At 42.9% G+C, this 25422-nt stretch overlaps 1 protein-coding gene across 1 annotated transcript in view; it reads left to right on the top strand.

The window, feature by feature from the left end:
* The window catches only part of LOC126272582 (uncharacterized), a 454888-nt gene that overhangs the window by 394354 nt on the left and 35112 nt on the right, over window positions 1–25422 (top strand). The window contains exons 3-4 of the mRNA XM_049975508.1: window positions 3371–3507; window positions 8022–8198. Of these exons, the coding sequence (XP_049831465.1) occupies window positions 3371–3507; window positions 8022–8198 (314 nt within the window). The remainder of the gene's footprint in view (window positions 1–3370; window positions 3508–8021; window positions 8199–25422) is intronic.

Raw genomic sequence — 25422 nt, 5'->3', positions numbered from 1 at the left:
GTAGTAAATTTTAAAACGTGAGTCAGTTTCTTGCAAATTTGTCAACATTGTGTCTCACTGCAGTAAAAGTCGTGAATTGCAGTTGTGGAAAGTTGGATGCTTGCTAAGCACTTGTTTCTTTTGGGTATTGTAAGTGCATATTAATAGTGTAATGAGATCCAAAAGTTATCCTTTACCACTATTTATGAAAACAAATTCTTTATTCAAAAGACAGTGAGAAGTAACCTGTTAGTGAATTCCATTTAACTTTTGTTCTAAATAGACTAGTATTTAGTTGAGAGATATTGAACCTGTGACCAGTTCATAATTTTGCAGTGAACTACATCTATAATTTTATGTCAGCTAGGAAAATAATTGAACAATAATACTGAACCTATTTCCAATTAATGATTCTGCAGTGAATATTAATAGTAATGTTATAAAGACCATTTAGTTTGAATAAGCCCTGATAGTAATAGTGTGTTTCATTATCTGTTATCTTTATGCAAATAGTTTGTTCTGCTCTATTCGCTTCCAATCTTGACCGTGAACATACGCAGGTGTCAGAGCTTGTTGCACTCGCGTGTGGCAAAATATAGGCTGTGTTTGTCCGTTGAAGTCACTCATACCTATTTTCTTAAACGAGAACGTTAATGGTTCTATTGCCTAATTAGGCTGGCGATCGTTTTCCTTATTCTTTAAATAGTGTAGCTAGGTAAAAGATTGTTTGTACTGTTCAAATATTTACGCAATTCTGACTTTCATTTCCGAATAAGCCACCTCCGTTAGGTACAACACGGTCAACACAACAAAATTCCTCCCAGAGGATAATACTGCTCTGTTGCTGTATACCATAATTCCTTTAACAACATAGTTTTATTTCACTACCTGCCTCCAACTGTAAGGTTATGGTATAGCAGTAGCGAACGGTAGTGTTATACCTTCTCTTAGTCAAGTTGTGCCATAAATTTCTCTGCAGTTCGAATCAGTATTGCCCCATTAGTTATCCAATCTACACATGTCATTTTTTTTTTACCTGTACTGTATTCGGTGTTAAATAATTTATCTTTCTTCAGAAATATTTTCATGCTATGTCGATCCACATTTTGTATACTCTCATCATCATTTATTTTACTGCCCAAATTGCAAATTTATCTATTACTTTTTATGTCTCACTTCCTAATCCAATTCTCACAGCATAGCTTGATTTAATTCGACACATTCCATCCAATTTTCTTTTACTACTTTCGCTCATAATCATCTTACAACCTCTTTGCAAGACACAATCCACTCAATTTCATCTTCTTAGTACTTGAAGGCCTCTGAGAGAACTACGACGATATCGTAAAGCTCAAATTCTGTATTTCCTCTCCCTGAGCACAAATTAATTTTCCAAATGTGTTATTCATTTCCATTACTACTAGCTGAATGTACAGACTGAATAATATGGGGGATAAGCTACAACCCTGCACATTTTCTTCTCAACATTTCTTTGCCTTTCACGTCCTTCGATTCACATAACCACAGTCTGGTTTCAGTACAAATTTTAAGTAATCCTTGACTCTCTGTACGTTATCCCAGCTACCTTCGTAGTTTCAAAGAGTGCATGCTTGTCAGCATTGTCAAACTCTTTCTGTAAATCTACATTTGCTGTAAAGGTAGGTCTGCCTTTCTCCAACTTGTCCTCTAAGAAAAGTCGTAAGGACAATACTGGCTCTCGCGGCCTTGCATTTCTCTGGACTCCAAAGTGATCATTGCCAAAGTTTGTTTCCAAAAGTCTTTTTGTTCTTCTACACACTTAGACTAATCTTTCTATCTCATGGTTATTTCCGGAAATCATATAAATTTGTCGACTCTCCTACGATAATGCTGTCTAGCAATTTTAACAGTAAACCATATCGCGACGCACAACGCCAAGCTTGTAACGGCTGTCTATGGAGTTGACGCAACCCGCTGCTCTTTTTTGTATCTTGTCTACTACCATTACCAATCCTACCTGCTAAGGGTCCCAGACAGAGTAGCAGTATTAAAGCACTGGGCGAACGACGGTTTTGTAAGCTACCTTCTTGACGATTCTTACACTGAATGTCAGTCTGGCATCTTCCTTCCTCGTCAATAGTTTGATGTGGTCGTTTCATTCCCATATGTTCAACGAATGTGGCTGTTTCCAGTGACTGTTAGGCAAACGCTTAATCCAACAATGACAGTTTTGTCGCCAATTTATACACGGTATGCTTCATTTGTTCGGACCAACGGCAACTGGCAGTTTTGATAGCAAATGTCGGACCTCTGAAGATCTCCTGCACTCAGCTGTCTACACTGAAAAAGAATAAAAAATATTCCAAATGAACTGGACAGCCGGGGGTAATGGTGCTGAAGAAAAAAATCTATTTTAGCAAGTTCCAATGTTTTCATGGATTTGTTCTTCCTCAGTTGTACTCTGGATTATTTTATCTGGTCGATGTACAAGTTCCTGCTAAAGTATTGTCTACCACTGATTTGCCACTCTCTTGTTGTTGGGAAATGGGTTTGAGAATTTTTGTTTTTAAATTATGAACAACCTTTTTCATTTTTCGGAAACATTACTGTTATAACTTGCCTCTAGTGGTTGCTGTAAATTTGTGTTTGTTAGATAATGCAGATTATTACTTATTTTATCATCCCCCTTGATAAGTGAATAATTCAAATTGTAGTTTTTTAATTGAGTTCTGTGATTATTGCTGTTTCAAATGTGTTACCTTTTGTGTCTAGGAATCCTGCATACTCCGTTCGCTAGACAAACAATCAAACATCTCGTATTAATGAGTTTTATTACAATTAATCAAATACAATACTTAACTTTGGCAATTACACAGATATGTCGCTAGCAGACGTCGACGTAAGAAATAATAATAGTGACTACTGATATCTAACTGACAATAGTCTTCCCTGAACTACTATCTAAATGCCTAACATTGACGCTGCTACCCAAGTGGCTTATCTTGAAGCTGCTATTGAACTCGGCCGTCACCAGTCGGTCGCGGCACTTACGTCGTCCTCACATAGGGACCGCTGCTCTCACGTTGTCCTCCTGGAGGGAGGTCCGGTCAACGTGCGATTAGCTGACCCCTTCTCACAGCCTTCTCTGCTTCGTCGTTCCCGACTGGGGTGCCACCACTTTATTTTACGCCGTAACATTGCCTGTAACTAGTTCCAAAAATTGGTTATTTATCTTGGATATGCATTCTCGTCTTACCGTACCTGACATACTTTATATTATGATAGATTTTTGCCCTAGAGCCATGTAGTCGTTTAGTTTTTTCTTGTGTATGTGTGTGTACGTGCGTGTGTGATTTAACTTCATTACTTACATATCTTAGCAACAGCGCTTACGTACCTCTGTGTGTGTCAGCGCTGTGGCGGAGGGCATCCCGGCAGACAACCCGCACCTGGTGCTGCTGTTCTTCATCTCGCAGCTGCTGCTGAGAGAGCTGGCCAAGTGCCGACGGCTCGTGCAGGTGGTGCCCATGGACATGTCCGGCCTGTATGGTGAGTACCGCTGTCCTCGTGTCTATCTGTCACAGTATCCTTGTTCTACTAACACGTTTTCCTTCATCGCGAGCAAAAGAACAGTACTAGAGGTTAATAAGGGTCACTGCTTACCAGTTAAGTCACACATGAATTTAAGGATTGATCAAAGACAGTATTTAATGTTACAGAAGCTTAATGAAACTAACATAACAAATCTATTAGAAACATGCATATTATAGTTGTGCAAAGCGCACGTGTGAAAATAACATCAAAGCATACAGTGATGAGCCAAAACATTGTGATCACTGGTAACCGCGAGACTGTATGCCGTCTCGTGGCGGTGCGGGCACTTGACGTGAGAATATAAAAGTGAAATGGAAAAGATCAGAGAATCGTTCTAGCGGAGAGACGTGTCACAAATGAGGACAAAGCGCAGATTGTTATGGTCCGGAGCCTGTGAATGAACATCTGGGAAATGAAAAAGCTGGGCATGCCGGGATGGCCGAGGGGTTCTAGGAGCTACAGTCTGGAACCGCGAGACCGCTGCGGTCACAGGTTCGAATCCTGCCTCGGGCATTGATGTGTGTGATGTCCTTAGGTTAGTTAGGTTTAAGAGGTTCTAAGTTCTAGGGGACTGATGACCTCAGAAGATAAGTTCCATAGTGCTCAGAGCCATTTGAACCATTTGAAAAAACTGGACTGCTGTCTCCGCACTGTTGTCATACCATCTATGGAAAACGACTGATAGACGGTGATATCATGAGTAGGTGACAGGATGTAGGACGCCCACGCCTAATCACAGAACGTACAGGCGAGAGGGCTGCGTGCCCTGTAAAGCAAGGCAGGCGGCGATCTGTAGCAAATCTGGCGGCAGAGTACCTTGCTGGTGAACACCATTCGGCGCACATTTTTCAACATGTGGCTATGCAGCAGACGACGTTTCCCCACTTTGACTCAATGGTATTATCATATACGATTGTTCTGAGCGTGTAATCACCGAGTCAATTTATTTATTACACTCTAGCCTGTTACCTATAATTTAAACACGTAATCATCCATACTAAGCCTTGAATCGATGGAAACGTATCGCCTGGTGAGATGAAATACGTTTGTTATTACACCAGGTATTCGTGTCCGAATATTCCGTCACCCACGCAAACAGCTGCTCGAAACCTGTACTGCGCCGTAGACGCAGGCCGGTGAGGCGACATTCACCTGTGCTGCCATGGAAACTGCGGCACCACGGACGCTGTGGACTACGTGGCCATTTTGGGGACCATATGTATCCTTCCATGGTCGGTGACTCCACCAGCGGCAGTGGCATCTCCTGGTAGGATAGCGATCAATGTTAACAAGGCAAGAATTGTGCTGCAGTGGTTTTAGCAGCATGGCAGAGAAATCGCGTTGATAGCTTGGCTACCAAAATCACCAGACCTGGACCCGATGGAACGCATGTGGGGCGCTGCTACGCGCCTACAGACCACCAACTCGTAGCTTACAGGAATTGCTTGACTAATGGCCTTGCCAAATCCATGTCAAGCAGAATCATACCTTTATTGCATTCCAAAGGTTCACCATCACACTATTGAGCAGGTGGTGATAGTGATTTGGTTCATCGGTATGTACAAGGGCGTTCGATGAGTAATGCAACATACATTTTTCTGCGTCTTTTTCGGTTAAAAAAATGCGGAATTTGTTGTGATACATCGTGGAATATTCCCGCTTCAGCCTCTATGGTTTCGTGAAGATCCGAAAGGTGGCGGCGCTATGCGTAGCCTTCAAAATGGCGTCCGTAACGTCTGTGGTTTCCTAGTAGAGAACTGCCACTGAAACTGTTTTGGCGGAAAACCAGAGCATCTTAAATATTAACAGGTGCTTGCGGAATGTCTGCGGATACTTGGCAGTGAACAAAAGATCGTTGATTCAGTGGGTGAAGCGCTGACATCATCGCAACAAGGTCGCGCAAATCGGTCCAGTCTCCCGCGTGCCGTCCGGGCTGAAACAGCTGTATTGCTGAAATGCTGGAACGTGCGGTTACTCTTATCCAAGGTGATCGACGGATCACAATCATAATCCTCGCTGCACAACTGTTCGGGTCTGTTGGTGGAGCTTGGTAGTGCTGACAGACTTGTCCACCACTTGGGATACTCATAAGTATGTGCCCGCTGGGTTCCTCGCCGGTAACAGAAGACCATAAAGAGCAACGCAGGGCCATCTATGCGGAGTTATTTGCATTACGAGGCTGGTCGTGACAGTTTGTTGTCGAACATGGTAAAAAGCGATGGAACATGACGTCGACCAATAGAGTGGTACCATTCGGGGACACAGGCCCTCGCAGTAACGTTGCGTAAGACCTGCATTGAACGGAGAATATGTTGGAGAATAGAGTTTCGTGCCCAACAGTGTGGCGAATAATATGGTGTACTGAAATAAAAACAACCTGCTTTCAAGACATGATAACTGACGAATACATTTAGGTGGAACATTACAATGCAGACAAACCATAGTCAGCCTGTATCCCTGGTGCTCTAGACATAAACTAAAATGTCTCATCTGTTGATCTTCAGTCAGACACGGTATGAAATTTAAAAGTAAACTCCAATTTATATGTGAGAACAGAACAAATTATATGAAATTACATGATACATTACACCTGTTGTATTTGTTTATGATTCTGATGATGACTTTAGGCGACACATGTAAACTGTATAGAGTGATACAGTAAATTGTGATCCAGATAGAAGATTGGTTAACAAAGGCCTCTATAATGCATTCTCATCCTACAATGTATAATCATAACGTCTCAACAGCATGGCAACAATTTCAAACAGGTAGTATATTGTGCCACAGTAAGTCAGTCTGTCACCTCTGCTATTGTTACCTAATTATCCATTTCCTTCGCTTCACATTTCTTCCGTCACACAATCGAGCGACAGATACTGATTAAACAAAGGAACTGACTTAGAAATATTAGGACATAATCGATTCTTACAATCACAATTTGGTTTCCCAGTAATATTTTCCGCTGTGTAGCTCCGGTCTTAATCTTAATGAATGCCCTTGGGAGCAGATTGCGAATGACGTCCACTTGCAAGCGGGTCTGTATATATTGTGGTTTAGACTCCGCTTCCGCGTATTGTGGTTCAGAGGTCGCTTCCATGTCAGTCTGGGACAGTGCCCACTAGAGACGTAAAACTACAACAATCTGTCGTAGATTATCATACGTAAAGAGTAAACTACGGTAGTTTTTCTTGTAGCTGTGGTGTGTTGCATACCTATTGGGCGTTATCTCACAACGATCGCTTCTTTTGCGTATGTGATCAGTATCTAACTACATTCCCCTATAAACCGGAAATGGTGAACCGTCTAGAAACTGAGTGAGGAAACATAAGTGACCGGGTTCTATACATAGTTATCATCCGGTCTGTTCCTTAAAAGTAAACAGTATTTGTAGCAAAATTGAAACTATTAATGTTTAATGCAGATTTTACTCGAAAAGCGTTGGTATGTAACTAGAAACTGAGGTAGGTTTTGGTAAAAGTAAAGAAAGGAATACGGACTTATCACATAGTGCTAAAAAAGCAGTTTCCCCAAAAAATGGTAACATAGAAGAAAAAATGGTTCAAATGGCTCTGAGCACTATGGGACTCAATTGCTGTGGTCATTAGTCCCCTAGAACTTAGAACTACTCAAACCTAACTAACCTAAGGATATCACACACATCCATGCCCGAGGCAGCGAGACCACCGCTGCCGGCAACATAGAAGAACCCGCAAATACATCTAACGTGTGTGCCTATAAACTGTACTCTCAACAAAAGTAAATGCTTTGATTCGATAAAAGCGCAGAAGTTAAGAGATAAGCTAATTTTTATTACTTATAAAATGCAGTTTATGTTGTGTAAGGATGGAGAATACTCAGTGGACTGACACTGAATCATGTTCGGTTCTAACTATGTGCAAAACAAACAAACAAACAAAAAAGAGAGAAGTCGTCGACTCCCAGTTTCTCTCTGACACATTCGTTTATGTTTCTTCCCCTACCAATGCTACCAGTACTACCGGCAATCCTACCATTTATTTCGTCATTTATGTATTCTACCAAAACTACTGAACTATAAAACTTCCGGACCGAGACTCGAACTCGGGGCCCGCGAAAGGCAAAGGTCCCGATATCGAGCCTCAGTCCAGCACACAGTTTCAATCTGCCAGGAAATTTCATATCAGCGCACACCCCGCTGCAGAGTGAAAATTTCATTCTGGCTACCTTAGTTTTGGTACAGCGCCATTCTAGTGCCCACATTACAGCCGTGCCTTAACGACGTTTCTGTCTAAATGAAGTGTAACACTGAAGACAGCCTGCAAGTTTTCATATCTGTACTCTAAACGCCAGTAGCCAAAAAGTACTGGCTAAATTTGTTATTAGTAACACAATAGGATTAATGACCACAGGCTACACGAGAAAGAAGCAGGAAAGGTGCACGGCAGCAGACCTAGCGAGCCTGTGGTAACGCCGTTGTTTCTGTTGTGCAGAGAACAGACCGGGTCCGTCGAACCTGGGCAACGTGATCAGCCAGATCCTTCTCTGCAAGACCATCACGCCCGACTTCAACCAGGAGGAGCTGTGCAGCATCGCCAAGGACTCGCAGGATGTGCTGCGGCTGTTGCAGGACATGCAGGAGTACCTGCCGAGACAGGAAGCGGGCACAGGTAGGCCCACCCACACACCTCTGTTCACGTCACATCATCTCGCTTCCTTTACCTCCTGTTATTTAACCAGTCGACAATCGCGTGTTTCACTGTAACAATTACGGGTTTAGGCTGTTATCTACAGTCATTTACGGGAGTAAAAAAAAAGGAACTAGTGCCTCCCACTTCTTGTCGTGGAAACTACAATATACACAGAAACCATAATAACACAGTTAAACAGAGAAACAGCTTTACGCTCTGACGCATCGAAATGAACCACACCGTGCCTCTCTCAAAATATTGTACATCCTACTTTGCATTGAGACGACTGTCTTCAACTTGTTCCTTGTTCGAGAATTTGAATGTCGCCTCCTCATGAACTGTCTTTTGGATTTCAACTCGTAGTGACGATACCACGTCTCATCTTCCATGATGACGGTATTCACAAAACTGTCACCTTCATCCTTGTATGGTATCAGCTCCCGATGAATTCCCATTCAGTGATCTTTTTCGTTTCGTATCTCACATACATTTTGGCAACCGAGGTTGCATAATAGCTTGACTAAGGCACTACATTCAACCCTGCATACAATACCTATGCCGTAATCCGCCGATCATCAATAATGACTTCAAAGAGCCGCTTGCGATTATGACTGGCAGCTGAGCTGGGTCGATGAAGCATTGATTACCGTGCAAATTATTTGCACCACTTGTAAAAAGCAGTGCCCACTGTCTCATATTACTGTTGTCTTCTGTAACGCCTCTACACTCCTTTAGTGTGCATCTATGGACTTCAGTTGACATAATTAATAACTAAGTGATGTGTTACATAGGTCATTTCAACGTTTCCTTTATAGAAATGATGTGGGACGAGTCCAAATACATGTTTAATGAATGAGCACATTATTTTTTAGACCTACTCATGCAACTACACTTAAAGACACTTAACAGGCTACCACTTTTTAAATAAATATTAGTTCGTGGAACAGAAGCAGCTGTCCAGTAGAAATCATTTTAGGTTAGATTAAAAAGTAGCTTTGCTGCTTGTCAGGTACTTTATGATATCAGGCAAATGATGAAACACACTTGTTCCTTCATATCGACTCATTTCTGAGTATATGAGGGCTGAAATAGTGGGTAATCAAGTTCATTTTTCCTCTAGTGTTTTATGTATGGAATTCAATCTTCTTCTCAAATTATTGAGGATTATTTACGATGAATACCATTGCCGTATGTAAGTACCGTGAATGTTCAATTAAAATGTCTAACTACTTGAAAATTTACCTGCAGGTGAACACAATATTTTATTCTTACTGCTCGCTTTTGCGCTATCACTTATTTATTTATAAGTACTGAGATACCTAGAAAACTGTTCCATAAGACATAAATAAGTAGAAATATGCCAAATATGTCAAGACGTTGATTCGTTTGTTTCTAAGATCACTGTTGTTGTTGTTGTTGTTGTTGTGGTATTCAGTCATGGGACTGGTTTGATGCAGCAGCTCTCCATGCTACCCTATCCTGTGCAAGCTTCTTCATCTCCCAGTACTTACTGCAACCCACATCCTTCTGAATCTGCGTATATTCATTTCTTGGTCTCCATCTACCATTTTTACCCTCCACACTGCCCTCCAATACTAAATTGGTGATCCCTTGATGCCTCAGAACATGTCCTACTAACCGATCCCTTCTTCTAGTCAAGTTGTGCCACAAACTTCTCTTCTCTCCAATCCTAATCAGTACCTCCTCATTAGTTATGTGATCTACCCAGCTAATCTTCAGCATTCTTCTGTAACACCACATTTCGAAAGTTTCTATTCTCTTCTTGTCCAAACTAGTTATCGTCCATGATTCACTTCAATACATGGCTACACTCCAAACAAATACTTTCAGTAACGGCTTCCTGACACTTAAATCTATACTCGATGTTAACAAATTTCTCTTCTTCAGAAACGCTTTCCTTGCCATTGCTAGTCTACATTTTATATCCTCTCTACTTCGACCATCATCAGTTATTTTGCTCCCCAAACAGCAAAACTCCCTTACTACTTTATGTGTCTCATTTCCTAATCTAATACCCTCAGCATCACCCGACTTAAATCGACTACATTCCATTATCCTCGTTTTGCTTTTGTTAATGTTCATCTTATATCCTCCTTTCAAGACACTGTCCATTCCGTTCAACTGCTCTTCCAAGTCCTTTCTTGTCTCTGACAGAATTACAATGTCATCGGCGAACCTCAAAGTTTTTATTTCTTCTCCATGGATTTTTATTCGTACTCCAAATTTTTCTTTTGTTTCCTTTATTGCTTGCTCAATATACAGATTGGGGGATAGGCTACAACCCTGTCTCACTCCCTTCCCTTTTATGTCCCTCGACTATTATAACTGCCATCTGGTTTCTGTACAAATTGTAAATAGCCTTTCGCTCCCTGTATTTTACCCCTGCCACATTCAGAATTTGAAAGAGGGTATTCCAGTCAACACTGTCAAAAGCTTTCTCTAAGTCTACAAATGCTAGAAACGTAGGTTTGCCTTTCCTTAATCTACCTTCTAAGATAAGTCGTAGAGTCAGTATTGCCTCACGTGTTCCAATATTTCTACGGAATCTAAACTGATCTTCCCCGAGGTCGGCGTCTACCACTTTTTCCATATCGCGTTAGTATTTTGCATCCGTGACTTATTAAACTGACTGTTCAGTAATTTTCATATCTGTCAGCACCTGCTTTCTTTGAGATTGGAATTATTATATTCTTCTTGAAGTCTGAGGGTATTTCGCCTGTCTAATACATCTTGCTCACCAGATGGAAGAATTTTGTCAGGACTGGCTCTCCCAAGGCCATCAGTAGTTCTAATGGAATGTTGTCTACTCCTGGGGCCTTGTTTCGACTCAGGTCTTTCAGTGCTCTGTCAAACTCTTCACGCAGTGCCATATCTCCCATTTCATCTTCATCTACATTCTCTTCCATTTCCGTAATATTTTCCTCAAGTACAACGCCCTTATATATAACTCCCTCTATATACTCCTTCCACCTTTCTGCTTTCCCTTCTTTCCTTAGAACTGAGTTTCCATCTGAGCTCCTGATATTCGTACAAGTGGTTCTCTTTTCTCCAAAGGTCTCTTTAATTTTCCTGTAGGCAGTATCTATCTTACCCCAGGTGAGATAAGCCTCTACATCGTTACATTTGTCCTCTAGCCATCCCTGCTTAGCCATTTTGCACTTCCTGTCGATCTCATTTTTGAGACGTTCGTATTTCTTTTTGCCTGCTTCCTTTACTGCATTTTTATATTGTTCTCCTTTCATCAATTAAATTCAATATTTCTTCTGTTACTGAAGGATTTCTACTAGCCCTCGTCTTTTTACCTATTTGATCCTATGCTGCGTTCACTACTTCATCTCTCAAAGCTACCCATTCTTTTTCTACTGTATTTCTTTCCCCCATTCATGTGAATATGCTCTTCCTGAAACTCTGTACAACCTCTGGTTTATCCAGGTCCCATCTCCTTAAATTCCCACCTTTTTGCAGTTTCTTCAGTTTTAATCTACAGTTCATAACCAATAGATTGTGGTCATAGTCCACATCTGCCTCTGGAAATGTCTTACAATTTAAAGCTGGTTCCTAAATCTCTGTCTTACCATTATAGAATCTATCTGAAACCTGTCAGTATCTCCAGGCTTCTTCCATGTAACAACCTTCTTTTATGATTCTTGAACCAAGTGTTAGCTATGATTAAGTAATGCTCTATGCAAAATTCTATCAGGCGGCTTCCTCTTTCATTTCTTAGCCCCAATCCATATTCACCTACATCATTTCCTTCTCTCCCTTTTCCTACTACCGAATTCCAGTCACCCATGACTATTAAATTTTCGTCTCCCTTCACTATCTGAATAATTTCTTTTATTTCATCATACATTTCTTCAATTTCTTCGTCATATACAGAGCTAGTTGGCATATTACTACTGTAATAGGCGTGGCCACAATAATGCGTTCACTATGCTGTTTGTAGCAGCTTACCCGCACTCCTATTTTTTCATTCATTAGGAAACTGACTCCTGCATTACCCCTATTTGATTTTGTATTTATAACCCTGTATTCGCCTGACCAAAAGTCTTGTTCCTCCTGCCAACGAACTTCACTAATTCCTACTATATCTAACTTTAACCTATCCATTTCCCTTTTTACATATTCTAACCTACCTGATCGATTAAGGGATCTGACATTCCACGCTCCGATCCGTAGAACGCCAGTTTTCTTTCTCCTGATAACGACGTCGTGTTGAGTAGTCACTGCCCGAAGATCCGAATGGGGGACTATTTAACCTCCGGAATATTTTACCCAAGAGGACGCCATCTTCATTTAACCATACAGTAAAGCTGCATGCTATTACATGAAAAGCCAAAGCAGGTTAACTTCATTGTTTTACAAACCCGATAATATGCTTCTTCCACTACAGTTTTTCATTAGTATGTAAAACTAAAAATTGAAAGTATTCTACCCTATTTAGTGATTCCTGTTCATCAGTTATGGCCCTATTTGTTGTACAGAGAGATGACTATTTGCTGTACAAAACTCAATATAGTGTATCTTCTCAAAATTTAGTGGAAGTTCGTTTTCAGATAATCACTTATTGATTCCTTGAAAAACATCACTGACTTGTTAATTTGTACAGACGTGGTGAAATAATCGACACATCTGTGCTTTTTATGCAGCTCGATATCAAACAACATTTTGGAACACTCCCCAGCCTCTCTGTAGTGAAACCAACAGCACATTAGAAGGAAGATTCAAAGATTAGTACTATACCAACATAATCTGACTCAGACACTCAAAACCAACACAAAAAAGGAGGCATTAGTTTCGAAACGACCCATTAGGTTACAGTTGACGTTTGTAGCTGTATATAAAAAAACAAGTGTCCATCGTCGACTTAAGTGAAAAACGAAAAAAATCAGTTACAAATTTCTCCACAAAATACAATTATGTCGTATTTCAGAGCACTTAATTTGTTTCTTATTTGATGTTACCTGAATACTCGGCGTTGCTTTGGTACGTATTTAATCGAATCTTCTGTTAGTTATTAGTACATCTCCTCCTTTCCCCCTCCTCCCACTCTCTGCCCATCTCCTCTTCACCCCTCTCTCTGTTCACCTTCTCTATCTCCCCACTGTTTGTCCATCTGCTCCTGACCCTCTCTCTGACCACCTGCTTCCCCCTTCCCTTCACCCTCCACCCCTACGCTCTGGGACTGGGGGTTATAATAGGCCCGAGGTATTCCTGTCTGTCGTAAGAGGCGACTAAAATGAGTCTCACACGTTTTGGCCTTTATGTGATGGTCCCCTGTAGGGTCTGTAGGGTCTGACCTCCATATTTCAAAATGTTCCCAGATAGCGAGCGAATTGGGGAAGGGCGCCTTACACGGTGCATCGTGTCCACCATGTGCTGAGACCTTTCACAATCCTCCGACAACGTGGATCTGCACTTCCGCTCATTTTCCAGCTGTTGGGCGAGGTCACCCTCCTTCCACTGTGCAGTATCGTTTTTTGCGCTGATGATGATAATGGACTTGTTTGCATCTGATATCCAGCACAGTAGCCAGTCCACTGCGGTGAGGCCGCCATTTACCCTCTTGGTTGTGGCACCTTGACAACACAGGGATCGCTCTGCTGATGCCTGAGCCGTTAACTCCTCACATATGCCAAGGAGTAGATGTCTGTCACCCTGGGGCATTGGCACTCCCATCATTGGCCATCCTGCCAGGTGGCCTTTGCTGTGGCTAGGTGGCGACCGTGGGGGAGGTGGAGGCGCTTGGCAGGAGTGGGTGGCATCAGTCCAGATGCGTAGTACATCATTTGCTGACAGTCAACCGCCAGCAGAATCTAAGCGTTCGAGGGCTCAGTTTAATGTAAGGAAGTATGACGCCAAATCGTTCCCCTCTCTGACCACACTGTGGGAGGAACGCCAGGCTAAGGATTGCAGCAAATCTTATTCGCCCAAGTGCCTAGTATGTACGAGAGCTGATGGGGAATCCTCTGTGTCCATGAAGCCCCAGTTCTTTGTAGAGCATTTAGAGAACAAGTTTAGGGAGTTGGAGGGATTGTCCAAAATGCGGTCAGGGTCTGTCTTGATAAAATCAGCCTTCTCTGCCCAGTCACAGCCATTACTGACTTGTGACTGCTGGGGGATGTTTCTGTTACTATCACATCCCATAAGAGCTTAAATTTGGTCCAAAGTATTATCATCCACAGGGACCTTCTTTTACAGTCTGATGAGGAGCTGCGAGTCACCTTAGAGTAATGTGGTGCCTCCCCCAATGCAGTGCTTTAATTGCTGAACTTCTAACCACACATGTCGAGATTGTGGACGGCCATCGCTTCCCAATGCTGCATGAGCCCCACCTTCCCTCCCTGTTGTTCCCACACCACCTCCTTTGGGAGCAGCACCCCCTCCCCCCCCGCAACCATTGTAGACATCCTTCCCCACTTCTCAGCTGGAGAAGTGTGAGTCTTCTTCAGCTCCTCTCGGTAGGAATGGGTCCCTTGGGTCACTCCTTTCCCAGGTTCCTACAGGTAGTAAAGCGAACACCTGCCAACAGCTGAAGCAGCCACAGGTAGGGGGGGGGGGGGGGGGGGGAATTCACGGTCCTCCTCAGTCCTGGAGACTGAATCAAAGAAGCCCTCCCAGCTAGAGAAACCCAAGGAACAGAGCGAGAAACCGAAAAAGAAAATCCCCCAAGGACAAGGAAATTACGGTTGCACCCACACCAGCACTACTTACAAGCTCTGCATCTGAGGATGAGATTCTGGCGTCCGCTGAGGACCTAGATCTCGCCATATCCTCAAATACAATGTAGATCGACTGCTCAGGAAATATGTCGTTGGTAGAAGTTGACCCTGAGGCGTAAACTGCCTCATTGGGTGTTTCATGCCTTCCCAGCCTCACGATCACGTTATCCTCCAGTGGAATTGCGGCGGTTTCTTTCACCAGCTGACTGAGCTACGACAGTTGTAAAGCTTTGCTCTCCAGGAAACCTGGTTCCCATCAATGCAAACCTCTGCCCTCCATGGCTATAGGGGATATTACAAGAACCACAGAGAATATATTAAAGTTACAGGTGGAATTTGCGTATATGTCCTGAACTCGATATGAACCTGTGTCCTCTTGAAGCTGTGGCTGTCAGGATATGGACGACGCAGGAAGTAACTGTCTGCAATGTGTGGTGCAGTACCCCTGAACCCTTCGGCTGCACTAGTCCTCTAACTCCCTGAACCTTTCCTACTTCTGGGAGATTTTAATGCCCAAAACCCCTTGTCGGGTAGCACCATGCTTACTGCCCGAGGCAGAAATGTCGAAAATTTACTGTTCCACGTCAACCGCCGCGTCTTAAATACTGGGGCCGCCACACATTTCGTTGTAGTTTCTCGGCCATTGATTTATCAATTTGCAACCAGGACTTCTCTCATCTATCCACTAGAGAGCACATGACGACCTGCGTGGTAGTGACCACTTCATCATCTTCTTGTCACTCCCCCAGCGTCATGCCCACGGACGCCCACCCAGATGGACTCTAAACAAGGCAGACTATGGTAGCCTTCGCCTCTGTTGTCACTGTTGGCTCTCCCCCACATGATGCAATCGACGTTGTGGTTCACCAAGTCACTACATAGATCGTTTCTGCGGCAGAAAACTCGATCCCTCATCTTCTTGTCACTCCCCCAGCGTCATGCCCACGGACGCCCACCCAGATGGACTCTAAACAAGGCAGACTATGGTAGCCTTCGCCTCTGTTGTCACTGTTGGCTCTCCCCCACATGATGCAATCGACGTTGTGGTTCACCAAGTCACTACAAAGATCGTTTCTGCGGCAGAAAACTCGATCCCTCGTTCTCTAGGTCGCCCCTGGCGAAAGACAGTCCCTTGGTGGTCGCCGGAAGTTGCTGGGGCAATTACAGAGCGTCGGCGAGCTCTACAGCGACATAAGCGGTATCCTTCCCTAGAGAACCTAACAGCCTTTAAGCGGCTCCGTGCCGGTGTTCGCCTGCGTATAAAACGACGGAAACAGGAGTGTTGGGAGAGGTATGTGTCGACCACTGGCTGCCGTACGTCACTTGCCCAAGTCTGGGCGAAGATCAGGCATCTTTTTGAGAACCAGATCCCAGCTAGTGTCCCTGGCGTTAACATCAATGACGATTGCTGAGCACTTTTCTGACCACTATGTTCGAGCCCCTGCGTCGAAGAACTACCCCTCAGCCTTTCGCACCCTCAAACGGCTGATGGAAAGGAAAGTCCTCTCGTTCACAACACGCCACAGTGAACCCTATAACGCCCCATTTACGGAGTGGGAGCTCCTCAACGCCCTTGCACATTGCCCTGACAGAACTCCTGGGCCGGATCGGACTAAACATCTCTCGTCTGACTACAAACAATATCTCCTCGTCATCTTCAACCGGATCTGGTGCGAAGGCGTCTTTCCGTCGCAATGGCGGGGGAGCACCATCATTCCGGTGCTCTAACCCGGCAAAAACCAGCTTGACGTGGATAGCTATCGGCCCTTCAGACTCACCAACGTTTTCTGTAAGCTGCTGGAACGTATGGCGTGTCGGCGGTTGGGTTGAGTGCTGGAGTCACGTGGCCTACTGGTCCCATGTCAGGACGGCTTCCGCCAGGGTCACTCTACCACTGATAATCTTGTGTCCCTCGAATCTGCCATCTGAACAGCCTTTTCCAGACCCCAACACCTCGACAGGACCTGGTAACATCATATCCTTGCCACGTGGTGTGAGTGGGATCTCCAGGGCCCACTCCCGATTGTTATCCAAAACTTCCTGTCGCTCTGTACGTTTCGTCTCGAAGTTGTTGAATCCCACAGTCCCATCCATATCCAGGAGAATGGAGTCCCGCCGGGCTCTGTAGTGGCCATTAACGGCCTAGCAGCAGCTGTCGTGCCCTCTGTGTAACCTTCTCTGTATGCAGACGACTTCTGCATTTTGTACTGGTGCTCCAATCTGGTGTTGCTGAGCGTCAGCTACAGGGAGTCACCCTCAAGGCGCAGTCATGGGCTCTAGCCCATGGCTACCAGTTTTCAACTGCAAAGTCGTGTGTCATGGACTTCTGTCGGCGTCGTACCGTTCATCCGGAATCAGCACTTTATGTTAATGACGAGCCACTCACTATAGTGGAGACATTAGACTCTTAGCTCTGGTTTTCGACGCTGGTTTGACTTGGATTCCTCATCTTCGTCAGCTTAAACGGAAGTTTGGCTACATCTCTATGCCCTCCACTCGCTGAGCAACACCAACTGGGGTGCAGATCACTCCACGCTGCTACAGCTCTACAGAGCCCTTGTTCAATCACACCTTGACTGTGGGAGTGTGATTTATGCTTCGGCGGCGCCTTCAGAGTTGTGTTTACTTGACCCATTGCACCACTGCAGAGTTCGACTAACGACAGGAGTTTTTAGGATGAGTCTGGTGACCAGCATAATGTTGGAGGCTGGAGTCTCTCCATTAAAGATCAGACGTGCACAACTGCTCGCCAGTTACGTTGCACACATTCGTAGGTCTCCTGAACATTCTAATTACCGTCTTCTTTTCCTAACCTCTGCGGGTCACCTCCCGCATAGGCGGTCCAGATCAGGACTTACGATTGCAGTGCGCGTCCGCTCCTTTCTGTCTGAATTGGAGTCCTTTCCTTTACCATCTCTCCTCGAGGTCCATTCACTTACACCTCCCTGGTGTAGCTCTACGGCGAAACTTTGCCTGGACCTTTCGTGTGGCTCTAAGGACTCCGTTAACCCCGCGGCTTTCCGCTGTCTCTTTCTCTCGATTCTTGACGTTCTCGGGTTCTGAAGTGCTTTACACCGAGAGCTCGATGGCGGATGGTCACGTTGTCTTCGCCTACGTTCACGGAGGCAGTATTGAACAGCATTCCTTACCCAATGGCTGCAGTGTATTCGTGCGCTAGAGTACATCGGTTCATGCTCTGGGGAGTAGTTTCTCCTTTATACTGACTCCATGAGCAGCTTTCAAGCTATCGACCATTGGTACCCTCGCCATCCTTTGGTAGCGACCAAGCAGGAGTTCACCTATGTGCTGGAACGGTCCAGTCGTTCCGTGGTGTTTGTCTGGACCCCAGGAGACTTCAGCATCCTAGGCAATGAACTTTCTGACAGGCTGGCCAAACAGGCTACGCAGGAACCGCTTCTTGAAACGTTCATCCCTGTAACTGACCTGCATTCGTTATTACACCGCAAGTTTTTTCAGCTTTGGGAGATGGAATGGCATAATCTCACTATGCACAGCAAACTGCGTGCCTTTATGGAGACTACGAATGCGTGGAATTCTTCGATGAGAGCCTCTCGCAGGGACTCTGTGGTTTTCTATCGGCTCCGCATTGGGCACACATGGGCGACCCATGGCTACCTCCTGCGATGTGAGGAACCACCTCAGTGTCGGTGCGGCGCCCTGTTGACAGTTGGTGTCCATATTCTGGTCCACTGTCCTACTTTGATTGCCCTGCGACGAATTCTACGCCTACCGTACTCGTTGACGCTAGTTTTATCTGAAAAAAGCCTCAACAGATGATTTAGTTCTACGTTTTATTTGTGAGGGTGGGTCTTATCATTTGATCTAAGTTTTAGCGCAAGTCCTTTGTCGCTCAGTGTCCTCCAACCTAGTGCTTTTAAGGTGGAGGTTTTAATGTGTTGCAGAGTGACTGGCTTCTCCTTTTTATTCTCGTGATCAGTCAGCCATGGTGATCTGCTTTCTCATTTTAATCTCTTTTGCCTGTTTTTTGTGTCTTTGTGGTTTCCTTCCCCCTTTTGCCCATTTAAGTGTTTGTCACCTTTCCTTCGTTCTTGAAGTTTTCCCTTTCTTTCCGTTTTGTATTGTAAGCCTCCTTTGTTTCATTTTCAGTCTTGTGGCATTGTTTTATTCGGAACAAGGGACCGATGACCTAGGAGTTTGGTCCCTTCCCCCTCTTTTAAACCAACTAACTAACCCCCCCCCCCCCCCCACCTCTGTCCATCTGCTCCGTGGCATTGTGTCCATCTCCTCCTCCCATTCTCTCTATCCTTCTCTTCCTATGCCCTCTCTCCTTCCATGTCCTCCTCTTTCCTTTCTCCGCCCATCTGCTCATCATCCCTTTCTCTCTATCCATCTCCTCCTTTGTCTGTCCATTTCCTCCGCGCTTCTGTCTTCATGTTAACATCTTCATACCAATAAGTCACTTGTGGTAGCTCAGCATGTTCCGTCAGAGGGTTAGCTGCCCTCTGCAGTAAAATACTAAGTCAAGGGATCAACACTGAATTTGAATGGGTGTCATGGGGAACACCGCACCGAACAAATGCAACGAACAATATCGAACAAAGTGAGAAAAATAAGGGGTAGCGTGTTTGATTAGTAATCAGAACGTTCCCGATCCCTGGTTCGAAACACGACATCGCCGAAATTTTGATTAACAATCAACATTGGCAGCCGAAGGCTTCTGGCGTAAAAAGTCCCTCTCATTCCCCAAACGACCTTGTCAAAGAGGGTGGAAGAGCGGAAAGGGGTTCAGGGCAGTGTCTTGTGCTTAGAATGGGAAAGAGCCAATAAAGGTGGAAGAATCAGCAATGATCAACGGCGTGAGGATGCAAAGGCAATGGAAACCACTGCATTAAAGACCATTACGTGTATCCACGAGACATGTGACCTGTAACTGAAAAAGTGTCATCATGATCTCTCCATTGGCAAAAGATTCCGGAGTAGTCTCCTATTCCGATCTGTGGGGGGGCACTGCCAAGAGAGAGGTGACCATGAGAAAAAGGATGAATAACCAGCGAAAGGATAACGTTCTAGTAGTCAGAAGCTTGAACGTGGTACAGAAGCTAGAAAATCTGAAAAAGGAAACGCTAACGCTCAATCTAGATATACTAGGGAACAGTTCAGTGAAATGGAAAGGAGACAAGGATTTCTGGTCAGATGAGTATATAGTAAAATCAACTGCGGCGGAAAATGGTATAACGGAAGCAGGTTTCGTTGCGAATAGGAAGGTAGGGCAGAGAGTGGGTTACTGTGAACAGTTTAGTGATGCGGTTTTTCTTATCAGAATCGAAAAAACCAACATAGGAAACGATAGTTCAGGTACCAACGAACAAGCTGAAGATGGGAAGAGTGAGAAAGTATATGAAAATATTGGAAGGATAATACAGTACTTAAAGGGAGATAAAAATATATTAGTCATACCCCCATGGAATGAAGTTGTACGGGAAGGATTAGAAGAAAAGCTTACAGGAGAGTATGGGCTTGGGACAAGGAATGAAAGAGGAGAAAGACTAATTGAGTTCTGTAATAAATTTCATCTAGTATCAGCGAATACTCTGTTCAAGAATCACAAGAGGAGGAGCTATACTTGGGAAAGGCGGGCGATGCGGGAAATTTTCAGTTAGATTACATCATGGTCATACAGAGATTACGAAATCAGATACTGGATTTTAAGAGGTATCCGGGAGCAGATAAATAAACAAATCACATTGCAGTACTGATGAAGAGTAGGCTGCACTTTAAGAGATTGTATTGTAGTGAATTGGGGACCTAGAAACGACGGAAAGTCTACGTCCCCACCGTAGCCCTTAGTAGTTCACAATCCCACAACAGGCTACAGCAGTCCACTCACCCCACCGCCGCCCCGCACAGAACCCAGGGTTATTGTGCGGTTCGGCTCGCAACGGTCCATTCTGGAACGTCTCATTTCAGTCGAGTGTAACCCCAACGTTTGCGTGGTAGAGTAATTATGGTGTGCGGGTACGTGGAGACAGTGTTTGCGCAGGCATTCCCGACATAGTGTACCTCTCTTCTGTCAAGAGAGTTAATTTGGAACTGGAACGGCTGCTTATGCCAGGTGCAGGGTCACACATTGGTCTGGTTCCTGTTGATTCTGTCAGTAGGTGGGATTATACTAGGCTGGCCTGCACCTCAACAGCAAGGGGAAGGGTAAATTGGCTGGGGAAATAGCAGGAAAGTTAAAGGGGGGAGGCACTGTCATGAGTGGTAAAATACCAGTGGTTATAGGGTTCAGAAAAGACCCTTTTTGAAGGTAGGGAGGACAGAAAGAAAGCAAATCTTAAGAGAGGTTAGAACTGAGACAAACCTTAAGTTTGAGAAAGAAATCAAAAAACATCAGCATAAACAGCTATTGGTTAAGAATTTTCAACAGTCAGCAGATATTAACTCAGTCAATGTGAAATGTCAGCTATCTTTATTGCATCAAAATATTCGAGGACTGAGAAATAAAATTAATGAATTAACTATCTGCATAGATGAATTAGAGTCTTCAAACTCAGCTGGCATAATCTGCCTCTCTGAACATCAAATGACCACTGGTATAGAACTTTTAAGTGTTACAGGATTCAGGTTAGCATCTCACTTTTGTAGATCAGAAATGGAGAAAGGAGGAGTTGCCACATTCATTAGGAACTGTCATAAATTTAAGAACATAGACATTCATAAATTTTGCCTAGAACAGCATATGGAAGCATGTGCAACAGAATTAGAATTTCACAAAAAATCCTTCATAATATTAAGTGTATATCGAACACCTGCAGGTAACATTAATCTGTTTGTAAACCACCTTGAAGCTGTACTGGCTCATTTAACAACCAAAAACAAAGAAATAGTGGTTGCTGGTGATTTCAATGTAGATTTCCTTAAAGACTCCCCCAATAACAACTTATTAAAGTTAGTAACACTACCATTCAACTTAATTCCCACTGTAAAGTTCCTCACTAGGGTAGCCACTTGCTCACAAACATCCATTGATAATATCTTGATAGAAAAGTCCAATGAACAAAATTATATTACAAAACCAATAGTCAATGGCCTCTCAGACCATGACATGCAGTTCCTTCTGTTAAATGTTAATACTGAATAGGATATAAAATCTGTTAAATCTGAGCTCAAGAGGGTAAACAATAAGCCAAAAATTTATTATTTTAGGACGCACCTCAGAGACATTCACTGGACTGATGTTTACAGTGCTCATGGCATGAATGAAAAATACAACACATTTGCTAATAAAGTGCTTACCTTATTCGAACACTGCTTTCCCCAAAAACTTACCACGGTTAGAGCAAAGTCTACAAAAAAGCCATGGATTACTCGAGGAATAAGGATATCTTGTAAAACAAAAAGGAAACTGTATCTGTCAATCCGAAACAGTTCTGATGTTGATGCTATAGCACATACAAGAAATACTACAAAATATTAAAGACTGTAATACGAATGTCATAGCAAATATATTACAAGGAGAAGATAGTCATATGAGATAACAAAATAAAGACAATATGGGATATAGTGAAGGAGAAGACCAGTAGAACCAGAGATGAAGAGGAACAAATAGCATTAAGAGTAAATGATACATTGATGACAGATGTGTACAGTGCTGCAGAACTTTTTAGTAAACATTTTATAACTGTTACCGAAAAGATGGGGTTGTCGGGTTCGGTGGATGCTGCTATGGAATACCTCAGATCAGAAATTTCAAGCAACTTCCATAATATGAATTTGAGCCTCACTATGCAAGCAGAAATAATGTCCATCATAAAACCTTTAAAATAAAAAACATGGAATACCAACAAAGTTAATTAAAGAATGTGATTCTGAGCTAAGTAACATATTACGCTAACTGTGTAACCAGTCATTTATCAGTGGAATATTTCCTGAATGGTTGAAATATGCTGAGGTTAAGCCACTGTTTAAGAAGGGAGATAAAGTAATAGCATCAAATTTCCGTCCAATTTCACTGTTGCCAGCATTCTCAAAAATTTTCGAAAAGGTTATGTACAGTCCGCTTTATAAGAATCTTATCTCAAATAACATATTCTCAAAGTCACAGTTTGGATTTCTAAAAGGTTCTGATATTGAGAAGGCTATCTACACTTACAGTCAAAATGTGCTTAATTCATTAGACAAGAAATTGCAGCCTACTGGTATATTTTTTGGTCTGTCAAAGGCATTTGACTGTGTAATTCACAATATCCTTTTAAGTAAATTAGAGTATTATAGTGTAACAGGAAATGCTGCAAAATCGTTCAAATCGTATATCTCTGGCAGGAAACAAAGGGTGTTATTAGGAAAGAGACATGTATCAAGCTATCAGGCATCATCCAACTGGGAACTAATTACATGTAGGGTCCAACAAGGTTCCATTTTGGGGCCCTTACTTTTTCTTGTTTATATCAATGACCTTTCATCAGTAACATTACCAGATACCAAGTTCGTATTGTTGGCTGATGATACAAACATTGCAATAAATAGCAAATCTAGCATAGTCTTAGAAAGATCAGCTAATAAAATATTTGTGGACATTAATCACTGGTTCCTAGCCAATTCTTTGTCACTAAACTTTGAAAAAACACATTACATGCAGTTCAGAACTTGTAAGGGATGTCCTACGAGTATATGTCTAACATACGATGACAAGAAGATACAAGAAGTGGACAGTGTTAAATTCTTGGGGTTACAGCTTGGTAATAAATTCAACTGGGAGGAGCACACCACAGAACTGCTGAAGCGTCTTAACAAATATCTGTTTGCAATGCGAATTTTGTCAGACATAGGGGATATAAAAATGAAAAATCTGGCATACTATGCTTACTTTCATTCCATAATGTCATATGGGATTATTTTTTGGGGTAATTCATCAAGCCAAGCTAAAGTTTTCCTGGCACAAAAACGTGCAGTAAGAGTTATATGTGTTGTGAACTCAAGAACATCCTGCAGAAGCCTGTTTAGTGAACTAGGGATACTAACTACTGCTTCCCAATACATTTATTTCTTAATGAAATTTGTCATTAAAAATATATCACTTTTTCAAACCAACAGCTCAGTTCATGGAATCAATACTAGAAATAAGAATAATCTTCACAAGGATTTAAAGTCACTTAGTCTTGTACAAAAAGGTGTGCATTATTCAGGAACACACATTTTCAATAACTTCCATGCAGCCATAAAAAGCTTAACAACCAATGAAATTCCGTTTAAGAGAGGCCTAAAGGATTTATTGGTGGCCAACTCCTTCTACTTCATTGACGAATTTCTCAGTGGAACCAACTGATTGATATATATAACTTCTGCGCAATTTCAGTGCAGTAATTTGTTCATTGTAAGTGTGTGTGTGTGTGTGTGTGTGTGTGTGTGTGTGTGTGTGTGTGTGTGTGTGTGTGTAAGTACAATCTAACTTCTGCACCATTTCAGTGCAGTAATGTGTTCATTGCAAATAAGTATTATAGTAGTTGTGTTACATGTTTATTACCTTATAAATAAATAAAAAACTTTTTTATTTTAAATTCATTGCATTAGTATTTGTAAAATGACTTTCATATAGTGTTCATTAAAAAATGACGATCATTCCACTTGGGACCTGTTGAATGGTACATTGGCTTCTTTGTTTTAGTTGTAGATATTTGTCATGTATTGTTTTTTTTCTGACATGTTCCACATCCTGGAGGACCTCCTCACTACGGATCAATTGGAACGAAAGTAAATGTAATCTAATATAACCTGAGGCGGAATAAGGAGAACAAGCCCGCATTCGCCGAGGCAGACGGAAAACCGCTTTAAAAACCATCCACAGACTGGCCGGCACACCGGACCTCGACACTAATCCGCCGGACGGATTCGTGCCTGGGACCGGCACGGGTAATCGGTAGCGTCTTTATGAGATTAGTCAAGAAGAATTTCTAGGCAAAGAAATGGGTGGGATACCGAAGTACTAAGGAATGACAAGTTACGCCTGAGGTTCATTAAGGCTATATATCAGCAATAAAGAACAGCCCGGTAAGAAGTACAGTTGACGAGCAGCGGACATATCTAAAAAGGGCAGTCACAGAAGTTGGAAAAATAGACTTAGGTACAAAGAAAGTAACTGCGAAGGAACCATGGGTAACAGAAGAAATACTTCAGTTGATTTATGGAAGAAGGAAGTACAAAGATGTCCAAGGTGATTCGGTGCCTCAATTAAAATCAGAATGTTATCTGTCTGCAGTAATACCCATCTCTGTAGCCGATATCATTGATGAAATTTATCGTAGCTAAACAGAGTGGTACGCAGTCTTAGCGCACTGCCTTAATCACTTTATACAGGCTATTCCGAAACATATATGTTTCAATAAGGAACATGTGGCCTCTGAAGTCAATTTGTAAAGTTGGCGAAAACTTTGTTAAAGGTGCTGACGTAAGCTGCAGTGTCGGTGTCGATGGCTGGGAGT

This window comes from Schistocerca gregaria, chromosome 5, assembly GCF_023897955.1.
Source record: "Schistocerca gregaria isolate iqSchGreg1 chromosome 5, iqSchGreg1.2, whole genome shotgun sequence".
Taxonomy (NCBI): Eukaryota; Metazoa; Arthropoda; class Insecta; order Orthoptera; family Acrididae; genus Schistocerca; species Schistocerca gregaria.
This window is presented reverse-complemented; position numbering and strand designations above follow the sequence as displayed.